We start from the raw sequence: 9,054 nt of genomic DNA, 5'->3' as shown, positions 1-9,054 counted from the left end.
TAAGGAACTGTGTCCCGGTGATCACCAGGGCCAGTTGCCACGGAATGCTGCAAGTGCTTTCAGCAGTAGAGCAGGGCTGCTGTGGTGCATGTTGGGGGGAGGTGAGGAATGACTCAGCCGTCCTACAAGCTGAGGTCTACCACAATACGCTTGTAAACCAGTGTGTTCCCCTTGAAGCTGGGGGCCAGGAGGACACTCATGTCCTCCAAAGGGATAGGCTGGAAAGCTCGTGGAGCTTGGACAGAGAGTTCTTGGAACTTCACAAACTTCTGCTTGTCTTCATCCCAAAGGTAGATGTGGGTAAAGGAGAAGTCACTACCCAGAGCCATATAACGATGCTGAGATATCTGGAAAGGCTCCATCACCATGGAGCCTCGAGAGGGCAGGTTCTGCACCTCTGCGAATCGCAGCCCTTCCCACTTGACCACCTTGGAATCACCAATGTAACGGCTCAGACACAGGTAGTTGTCTCTCTCTATCTGGAAATGCTTGACCATCTGAACATCCATTACTTCTGCGACGTCACCCAGGTGGGCAAACTGCTTCTGTGAGCGATTCCATTGGTAGATGATATGGGCCTGGGAGCTGCTAGAGATGATCAGTCGGGGTTTCCCATCTACCTCCAGGTGCTCCACATCGGTGTCACGATGCCACGAGTGCAGGTCTTGGTGGGAATAGAAGCCATTCTGGTTCCAGCGATACAGGCTGGTAGAGCCCGCCTTGGAGCTGTCGGCGATGACAAAGAACCACTCATTGTCGATCTGGAAGGCCTCGATGTCATTGGGCTTCCGGATCTTCTGGCTGTCAATATCTTGGATCTTAACGAACTTGTCAATGTTGGTGTCCCAGCGGTAAATATAGGAGCCCCCAAAAAGCTGAGCCACCACAACGTACAGGTGGGATTCTACCACAATCGGTTTGCAGTAAACCGCTGAGTGAGCTGCAAGAGAGAATTGGAAAGGGTCAGCACAGAACACCGACCGACAGCAGGCGCGCTCTGTGAGCACCGCTGCATCACAAGGAGCCCAAACGTCCTCTGTGCCCGTCTGAGTAGGTGAGCGAGCTGGCGGGAGAGGATGGGGGTCGAGGTCCAGTACTGAGATTCTCACCTGATCGAAACGCCGCTATCGTTTAAATACGGGATACCCAAAGAGTGACCTTGGGACCTGCCAAGTGGAATTCCTTACTCTCGCACCTGCAGAGAGGAGTGTCTACGCCTCTTATCCCCTCCTGCTGCGGTAATGGGGAGCTGCAGGCTAACATTTCCAGGGAACGACACATCTGGGGAGGCTCCTTTGAAACCCTATGGATGGCAAGGGACAGGTTCTGGTCCCCGTGCCTTTTAGGAGAGGGCCTGGGGAGAAGACCCCATTGTGGAAGGCAGCGTAAGTCAGGGCAAGAAGTCAAACACCCAAGGCAGGCAATTTAAACGTAATCTGAGATAATGTTAGGAAAACGGAAGTGAACTTTCTGTAACGACTGTTTGCAGAATGTGGTTGCTAGGTCTGATTCCCGCAGTGTGCCAAGAGCTAGACAGTCGGCTGTTACTGGGTTTGGGAGAATTTTTCTTTGAATCCTTTTTACTTTATTTTTGTAAGCTCCTTAGAGACATTTTGGAATGGAGCATCTCATAAATCGAAGGGAGGGAGGGAGAAGGAAGGAAGGAAGGGGGGAAGGGTGGCTCTCAACCCTGGCAACTTTAAGATGGGTGGACTCCAGCTCCCAGAATTCCCCAGCCAGCATCGCTAGCTGGGAGTTGGAGTCCACCCATCTTAAAGTTGCCAGGGTTGAGAACCACGGTCTAGAATATCCAGGGTGCATAGAGCCGCCAGATTCTTACATCGGAGAGAAGAATTGTGCATTTGTTCTCAATGCAGTCCTCCCCCCCACAACAAATGGGTGTTGGTGAAAATGTGTACAGTGCCCGTAATACAACCTTCCCTAATCCTGCACCCTCTGAAGATGTTGGACTACAGCTCCCAGAATTCTTTGCCAGATGGCCTTCCCAGCCAACATGGACTTGCACTTTTAGAATGCAGCAAAGCTAGCTTGAGTTTGAGAAACTTCATCCAACCATCCTGTCCGATCCAACAGGGTGGGCAAATTTTGGGTCTCTTCTATGAAGCAGTGACATCCAACGGAAAGCAGAAGACCTGTTTCTCTGCCACAGCATCTGCCTTGTGGAACAATGCTTCTCCCGTGATCTGATCCCTCGTGGCCTCCTATAAAACCTTAAAGATTTGACCAAGACTTGGACCAGGATATCTGGTGAGACTGGTTTGTATGATGGTTTGTATATTTTGGGGGGTTCTGAGTCAGACCTTGATAGTATGGCACTGCATTGCTTGTGGTTGTCATTCATTCATTCATTCATTCATTCATTCATTCATTCATTCATTCATTCATTTGTGCTGTTCTTGTTTTAAATGGTTGGGATAGGCAGCCATATAAGTCTTTTAAATAAATCTGCAGGGGATCTCTTTTTCACAGCCTGAGGTGACCTTCCTCCCTAAAGATTCCTCACCCCACACTGTGAATGGGTCCTCAACCTTTCCCTTGCTGTATGTGCCCAATCTGTTGCCTTCCAACCACACCAGGGTGAACAGATGTCCCCTTTTGCCCTGCAGCTGTGCCTTACCAGGGATGCGGTCAAAGTCTCGTAGCTTGCGCTCAACGTAGTCCCACTTCAGGATGGTACAGCTGCTGGAGCTTGGCTGGGCCAGAGCCACGTAGAGGTCGCTGGAATATGTGAAGGGCTCAGCAGATACAGACTGGAAGGGCAGAACCTGGTGCACCACAAAGTCTGGGGTGGGGGAGAAGAACCAATCATGTTTAAGGGGCTCCCATAAAACCTGGAGGAATTTACAATCAAGATACCAGAACCACAAAATGTGGTTTCCATCCAAGGATCCCCCTGAGCTAGGGGCATCCACAATAGAGGTCAAAAAAGTCAAGTTGGTGGCCAGGACCACGTGATCAAAGGCTCACTGTCAGGATGGAAGATCCTGCCACTATTTGGTAATGGGATTTGCAGTAATTAGTTTAGCATACCTGCAGGGTTGTTGGGAATGCTTTGTAGTTATTAGTTAGGCATGTAGGACCGTTAGGATTGTTGATTAGGATGCTTAGTCGAACGGCTGGTACAAGGCTGACACAAATGGCATGGCATTATCAGCTTGTTAGTGAAGGATTTATGACTAAGGAATGAAAGAACTGTGAGAAGAAAGGAGGGGTTGTCACAGAGTGAATTCCTCATCTGGGAGTGGGGTGGTGCAAAGGTTGAAGATGTAACTGACATTTTGCACGGGCTTTTTAGTCTAGTCTTTGCATTGGAAATGATCACTTTTATTAAATAAAGATCTCTTCCATATCCTTTAATGGCTTGTGGCAAGAGTCTTTGAATTAATAACAAACAGGATCACGACCTTCACACTCACCCTGGTTTTACATGCAACACATGGGGCTTCAATCATGGGGGCACAGCTGCCCTTTTGACTGTTCTGACCCCTCCTGTGGATGTCTTCACATGCACCAAAGCCTTGAGTGTCATCAGCATAGTCCCTTCAAAACTTTTCATTTGTATTTATTTTACTAATGGCTTCAGTCAAGTCTTGCCCCTTGCTTCCCAAAGACCCGCTCCGAGGCAGCAGTCACAGTGCCATACTCATATGGCACCTCCGTTTCCAAAACATTTTCTCCCCAGTTGTGCAGCTTTTCAGCTGTTTTCAACCACTGGTTGGATATCATCCAATCCAGGGAATTGTATTGTCCTATTTGATGCCCAGTACTCTGCTGTTGTGTTTTTTAAAATATTTGTGCTATATTTAAAACACCAGCTGATCATAAGGCAGACTGGCATCTGGGCCTCATTTTCTATATGCAATCTTTTTTTTTTTTTAGAAATTCCAGTACCCTCACTGAAAATTTGTCAAATAATGTCCATAATACTTTTTAGGTTAACTGACGTAAAATCCTGTAATTTTACAAATGAATCCATCCTTTTGTCTGTGACTTCTCCTAGCAGAAAGAAGTGGAAATAGGAAAAGTTTCACCAGCAAATCCTCATTTTACTAGCTAGCTTTTAACAAATGCATGGTGGTTGTTAAGGAAAAAATGATGGCAACCTCACCCTGAGCTCCAGAGGCAGCTGGAGAACATGAATGTAACTCTGATAAACCAAATTCTTGACCTGATTTATGAGTTCTGATGCCATTTCTTAGATGGCCATGCAAAGACATCCCTTCCTACCTATGGTGATACAGTCAAAGTCCTTCAGAGGGAGCTCTCGGATCTTCTGGCCTTGGTACTGGGGGGGACCACCACAGAAAATGGCAGGCATACTTGTGTTGGTGTTCTCCATCCATTCTACCAACCATTTGATCTTGCAATCACAGGTCAAAGAATTCCCTCGAAGGTCTCTATGGGGAGGGAAAATTTGAGGACCATCAATGAACTTCTCCAGCTCAACTCTAAAGACAAGGCCCTATATCAGGGTTTCTCTAGCAGGGTTCCATGGAACCCTAGGGTTCCACGAGAGGTCACTAGGGGTTCCCTGGGAAATCATGATTTATTTAAAGAATATTTCAAATTCAGGCAACTTCACATTAAAGAGGTATGTTTCATTCTTTAGTTTAAGAACACCATTAATGCACATGTACAGGCCTACCCATGCAACGAATAGAATCATTTTGTGATTCCTGGCCTCTATTTGAGCCTGAATGTGCAGGAGTTCCCTGAGGACTGAAAAATTTTTCAAGGGTTCCTCCAGGGTCAAAAGGTTGAGAAAGGCTGCCCTATGTAGTCCCTAAAGAAACAAACCAAGTGTGGAAATGGGGTCAGCTCTATCGTGGGGCTGAACTAGAAATGAAAATTTGGTTCTAGCACTAATGGCCCATCTTTCTCTTTGACTGTAAGACCCATCAAGAGCTGCCTTCGGACAACTTGCTTTACTGAATTAACCCATTTGCTGCATTTGCGTATTGAACCATAAACCTATCACTGGTCGGGTAGTCGGTAAAAGCTAAACCACACACACGGCTGGGGAATGTTATGACCTCTTTGTTTGCCATCTATGTTAGGATGATTCCTGAACTGGTCCCTGGTAATTAATCAGCAGAATGAGGATGAGGACAGAGAATGATGCACAATCCCTAACATAGCCCAATACTGTCCTTTTTTAATGAAGTGTGTGTGTTACACAAATTAAGGTTTGGATCGTCCTGTTACATATCTGAAAGGTCTCTCTACAGCCAATTAAGTCAATGTCTTCTGGCCCTGTGCCCTGCTCTAGTGCCCCCTGGGTAAGTGGGAATTCAGCTCCAGTTCTCTCACTTTCAGCACATCATTCTTTTAATGGCTAGGCAGCTGGGCTAAGCGAATATGCAATTTACATCTTTAAAAACCTGGAATCCTATCCAGTCATACTTAAGTTACACATTCTTGTTTCTAAGTCTCTCTGGTTTCAGTGCAAAAATAATAGATGTGTGTTTAAACCATGTTCCCTCATATTCCATTCATTATTCACACCCATTGATTTTGGAACTTGGACTTAAATTGTCCCAGTTGGCTGGATTCACCCAAAGACTTTGCCTTAGTTCTTTTAACTAAAGCTAATCTTTGGATGCAGTCTCGATGACCTACTGTTGACGAAATTAACAATCGTATGGGTAGACAGAGCCCCAAAGACATTTCTACTTTCAGAAAGAATTAGCCAGATTACCATAGGCCTCTAGTAGAATACACAATGATGTTTCATGCATCATGAGGTCATTGTGCAAAGGGCACAAATTATGTAATTTGTGTAATTTGCATGATGATGTCATGTTGCCCATGATGTCACTTGCCCATCTAGTACCCCTAATGGCCACCCACATGCTATTATTCCTGTTACTGTTATTTTTAAAGTATTCCCAACCTAAGAGGGCCTTACAGATCACTAAGTATATCCAAAGGCTTCAGGAGATCTCTGGGCAGCGTCTGCAGGTTGTTGTTGGCCAAAGATCTGAAAGAAAGGAAGGACAGCTGTTTTGTGCCAAACATTTCATTGTCCTCACATTAAGACTGAACAATGGAAGTTGCAAGCTGCAGCTATGCTTTTTGAAAGATTCTTCAATGTGCAAAGTTGCAAGCTGCAGCTATGCTTTTTGAAAGATTCTTCAATGTGCAAAGGTTCATCCTTTTTAAGAGTCGTGAAGAGTTGTACAACTGAAAAAAAAAATCCCAGTACTCTCTTCCACTTTGCAGCAAGACAAAAGGTTCAAAAATACTCCACCATTCAAGGTAGAGAAATTCTAGAACCCTGAAAATGAGGTAGAAAAACAGAAGCCTCCTTCTCAGGGGAAGAATTCTTCCAAAAATCTGAAGACTTAATTCATCTCAGAGGTCCTGATCACCGCGAGGATAGATACCATGTTTTCTTTGACTTGCTACCAAGAGAGAAAAATTATCTTAGGCTGCAGACTCTTTAGCCAGATGGGTGTGAAATGAGCTCTGTGCATTGGTGTAAGTGAAAACTCACAGATGCGTCAGGGACTTAAGCCCACGAAAGGCATTTTTTGACAGAGACTGGATGTCATTGTTCTCAATGAACCTGAGGAAAAAGAACAAGATGATAAGGGGCCATGTTTTGGTAAGGTTCCCCCTACATTTTCTACATCACCCACCCACCCACCCACCCACCCACCCAAGGGAGCCCCAGGCCCACCGCTCCTCACCACACGCCGCAGAGTCGCCACGACCACCAAGGCCCGGCCCGGGCGGCCGTCCCATCCAGGGCTCGTCGCTCTGGCGGCTCGCCACTCCGCCGACCGCTGCCAGGCCAGCCTCGCTGCCGAGGCCCAGGGGCCAGAAAAACACCAGGCCCGCCGCCCCTCGCCGCAAGCCGCAGTCGTCGTGAGCCCCCCAAGCCCCGTTGCCGAGGCTCGTCCGGAACCGCGGAGACGCTCAGGCCACCCCTCCACGCCGTCGAGGCCGCCGCGTCGCCCGGCTCCGGCCCGCTCAGCTCGCCGCACCAGCCCGCGGGCCGCAGAGTCCCCGGGGACCTCCCGACGCCCGCCGCAGCCCGCCGCTCACCGCCAGTCCAGGCACCCAAGTCCAGGCGGGGAAGACCGACGAATCCAAGCCCGGGCTACTTAAATTAAGCCCAGGCGATCCTTGTCCACCTCAGCCCCACCAGCAGCAAGGCGGGGGGTTGGTCAAACGGGCCTAAAGAGCCGAAAGCCCCCGAAATTCCGCAGCGCCGAGAGGGAAGGAGCGGCAGCTTAACTCATTGAGTTAACTATTTCTCTTAATTGCAAGAGAAAAAGGATTTTTTAAAAGCCACTTAAGATATGGAAGTTCATGTATTATCCCACCTGGCAATTTCCACAGATTTTTATATGCCAGCCAGAAATTATTTAAGAACTTTATTCCAATATCATTTTATGGAACTTACAGATTGTATCTTACTGAATAAACGTCTGTCTCAACTGCATTTCCTTCCCAGACTGACATTCTGATCAGGTTCTAGCAAAGAGAAGCTGGCACTGATTTTCACAGCGCATGGAGACTGGCATTTTGGGCAGCTCTTAAAGGGCTCCAGCCCAGAGAAGCCTCTAATAAGCCTGACCTTTATGCAGGTGGACATTTCGCAGGGATAGTCAGTCAGTCAGACAGACAGACAGAAACATAAATTCTCATTCCAAGGATTTAATTTGCTGAGATATATAGATGTACTGTGGTAAACAGCTTCAACAGATGTTTTCAAGATTCACTTCTGCCCCACCAGATTTCTTGATGAAGATTGTTAATCTGTATCCCAAAGATGTCTTCAAAACTTGAGTCTGCTTCTCCCCGCTTCTATCACCATGATTTTGTCTAGATTAGAACTAGAACTATGCCTCCTGAAGAATCTGTATAACGACCAAGCAGCAACAGTAAGGACAGACCACGGAACAACGGACTGGTTTAAGATTGGGAAAGGAGTACGGCAGGGCTGTATCCTCTCACCCTACCTATTCAACTTGTACGCAGAACACATCATGCGACAAGCTGGGCTTGAGGAATCCAGGGCTGGAGTTAAAATCTCTGGAGGAAACATTAACAATCTCAGAGATGCAGATGATACCACTTTGATGGCTGAAAGCGAAGAGGAACTGAGGAGCCTTATGATGAAGGTGAGAGAAGAAAGTGCAAAAGCTGGCTTGCAGCTAAACCTCAAAAAAACCAAGATGATGGCAACCAGCTTGATTGATAACTGGCAAATAGAGGGAGAAAATGTAGAAGCAGTGAAAGACTTTGTATTTCTGGGTGCGAAGATTACTGCAGATGCTGACTGCAGTCAGGAAATCAGAAGATGTTTAATCCTTGGGAGAAGAGCAATGACCAATCTCGATAAAATAGTTAAGAGCAGAGACCTCACACTGACAACAAAGGTCCGCCTAGTTAAAGCAATGGTGTTCCCCGTAGTAACATATGGCTGCGAGAACTGGACCATGAGGAAGGCTGAGAGAAGGAAGATCGATGCTTTGGAACTGTGGTGTTGGAGGAAAATTCTGAGAGTGCCTTGGACTGCCAGAAGATCCAACCAGTCCATCCTCCAGGAAATAAAGCCAGACTGCTCACTTGAGGGAATGATATTAAAGGCAAAACTGAAATACTTTGGCCACATCATGAGAAGACAGGACACCCTGGAGAAGATACTGATGCTAGGGAGAGTGGAGGGCAAGAGGAAGAGGGGCCGACCAAGGGCAAGATGGATGGATGATATTATGGAGGTGACGGACTCATCCCTGGGGGAGCTGGGAGTGTTGACGACCGACAGGAAGCTCTGGCGTGGGCTGGTCCATGAAGTCACGAAGAGTCGGAAGCGACGAAATGAATAAACAACAAGAACTAACACATTGGGAGGAGGAGGCAAAACTCTGGATAACTGTGAGACAAATAACTTTGTTGTTTGAGCTTCTGTAGATCCTCATCTATTTCATCTATATACTACCAAAACTGTCGTGTCTGGTTGTTTGTAACCTTTAACTGGGCAAAACAGTGCATCATAGGGCAACCATTTTTGAACCAAGG

The 9,054-nt window shown here is 47.0% G+C and overlaps 1 protein-coding gene across 1 annotated transcript; it reads right to left on the bottom strand.

The window, feature by feature from the left end:
* Positions 1–5,847, bottom strand: LOC134502893 (leucine-rich repeat LGI family member 3-like). The gene is made up of 4 exons (XM_063311412.1): positions 5,840–5,847; positions 4,249–4,418; positions 2,639–2,803; positions 1–940 (listed from the first exon to the last, which is right to left on the bottom strand). Exons 1-4 carry the CDS (start codon positions 5,845–5,847, stop codon positions 123–125), a joined length of 1,161 nt encoding a protein of 386 aa, XP_063167482.1. The 3' UTR covers positions 1–122.
* Between the last annotated feature and the right edge of the window lie 3,207 nt (positions 5,848–9,054).

This window comes from Candoia aspera, chromosome 9 (genome assembly GCF_035149785.1).
Source record: "Candoia aspera isolate rCanAsp1 chromosome 9, rCanAsp1.hap2, whole genome shotgun sequence".
In the NCBI taxonomy this organism is placed as follows: domain Eukaryota; kingdom Metazoa; phylum Chordata; class Lepidosauria; order Squamata; family Boidae; genus Candoia; species Candoia aspera.
The sequence above is the reverse complement of the archived record's forward strand: the minus strand, read 5'-3'. Positions and strand labels throughout refer to the sequence as shown.

Coding starts and splice junctions, on each gene's coding strand:
- LOC134502893 (XM_063311412.1), bottom strand. Junction 2,804..4,248: donor CTTTGACTGTATCACCATAG/GTAGGAAGGGAT, acceptor CCCCCACCCCAG/ACTTTGTGGTGCACCAGGTT. Junction 941..2,638: donor AGACTTTGACCGCATCCCTG/GTAAGGCACAGC, acceptor TCTCTCTTGCAG/CTCACTCAGCGGTTTACTGC.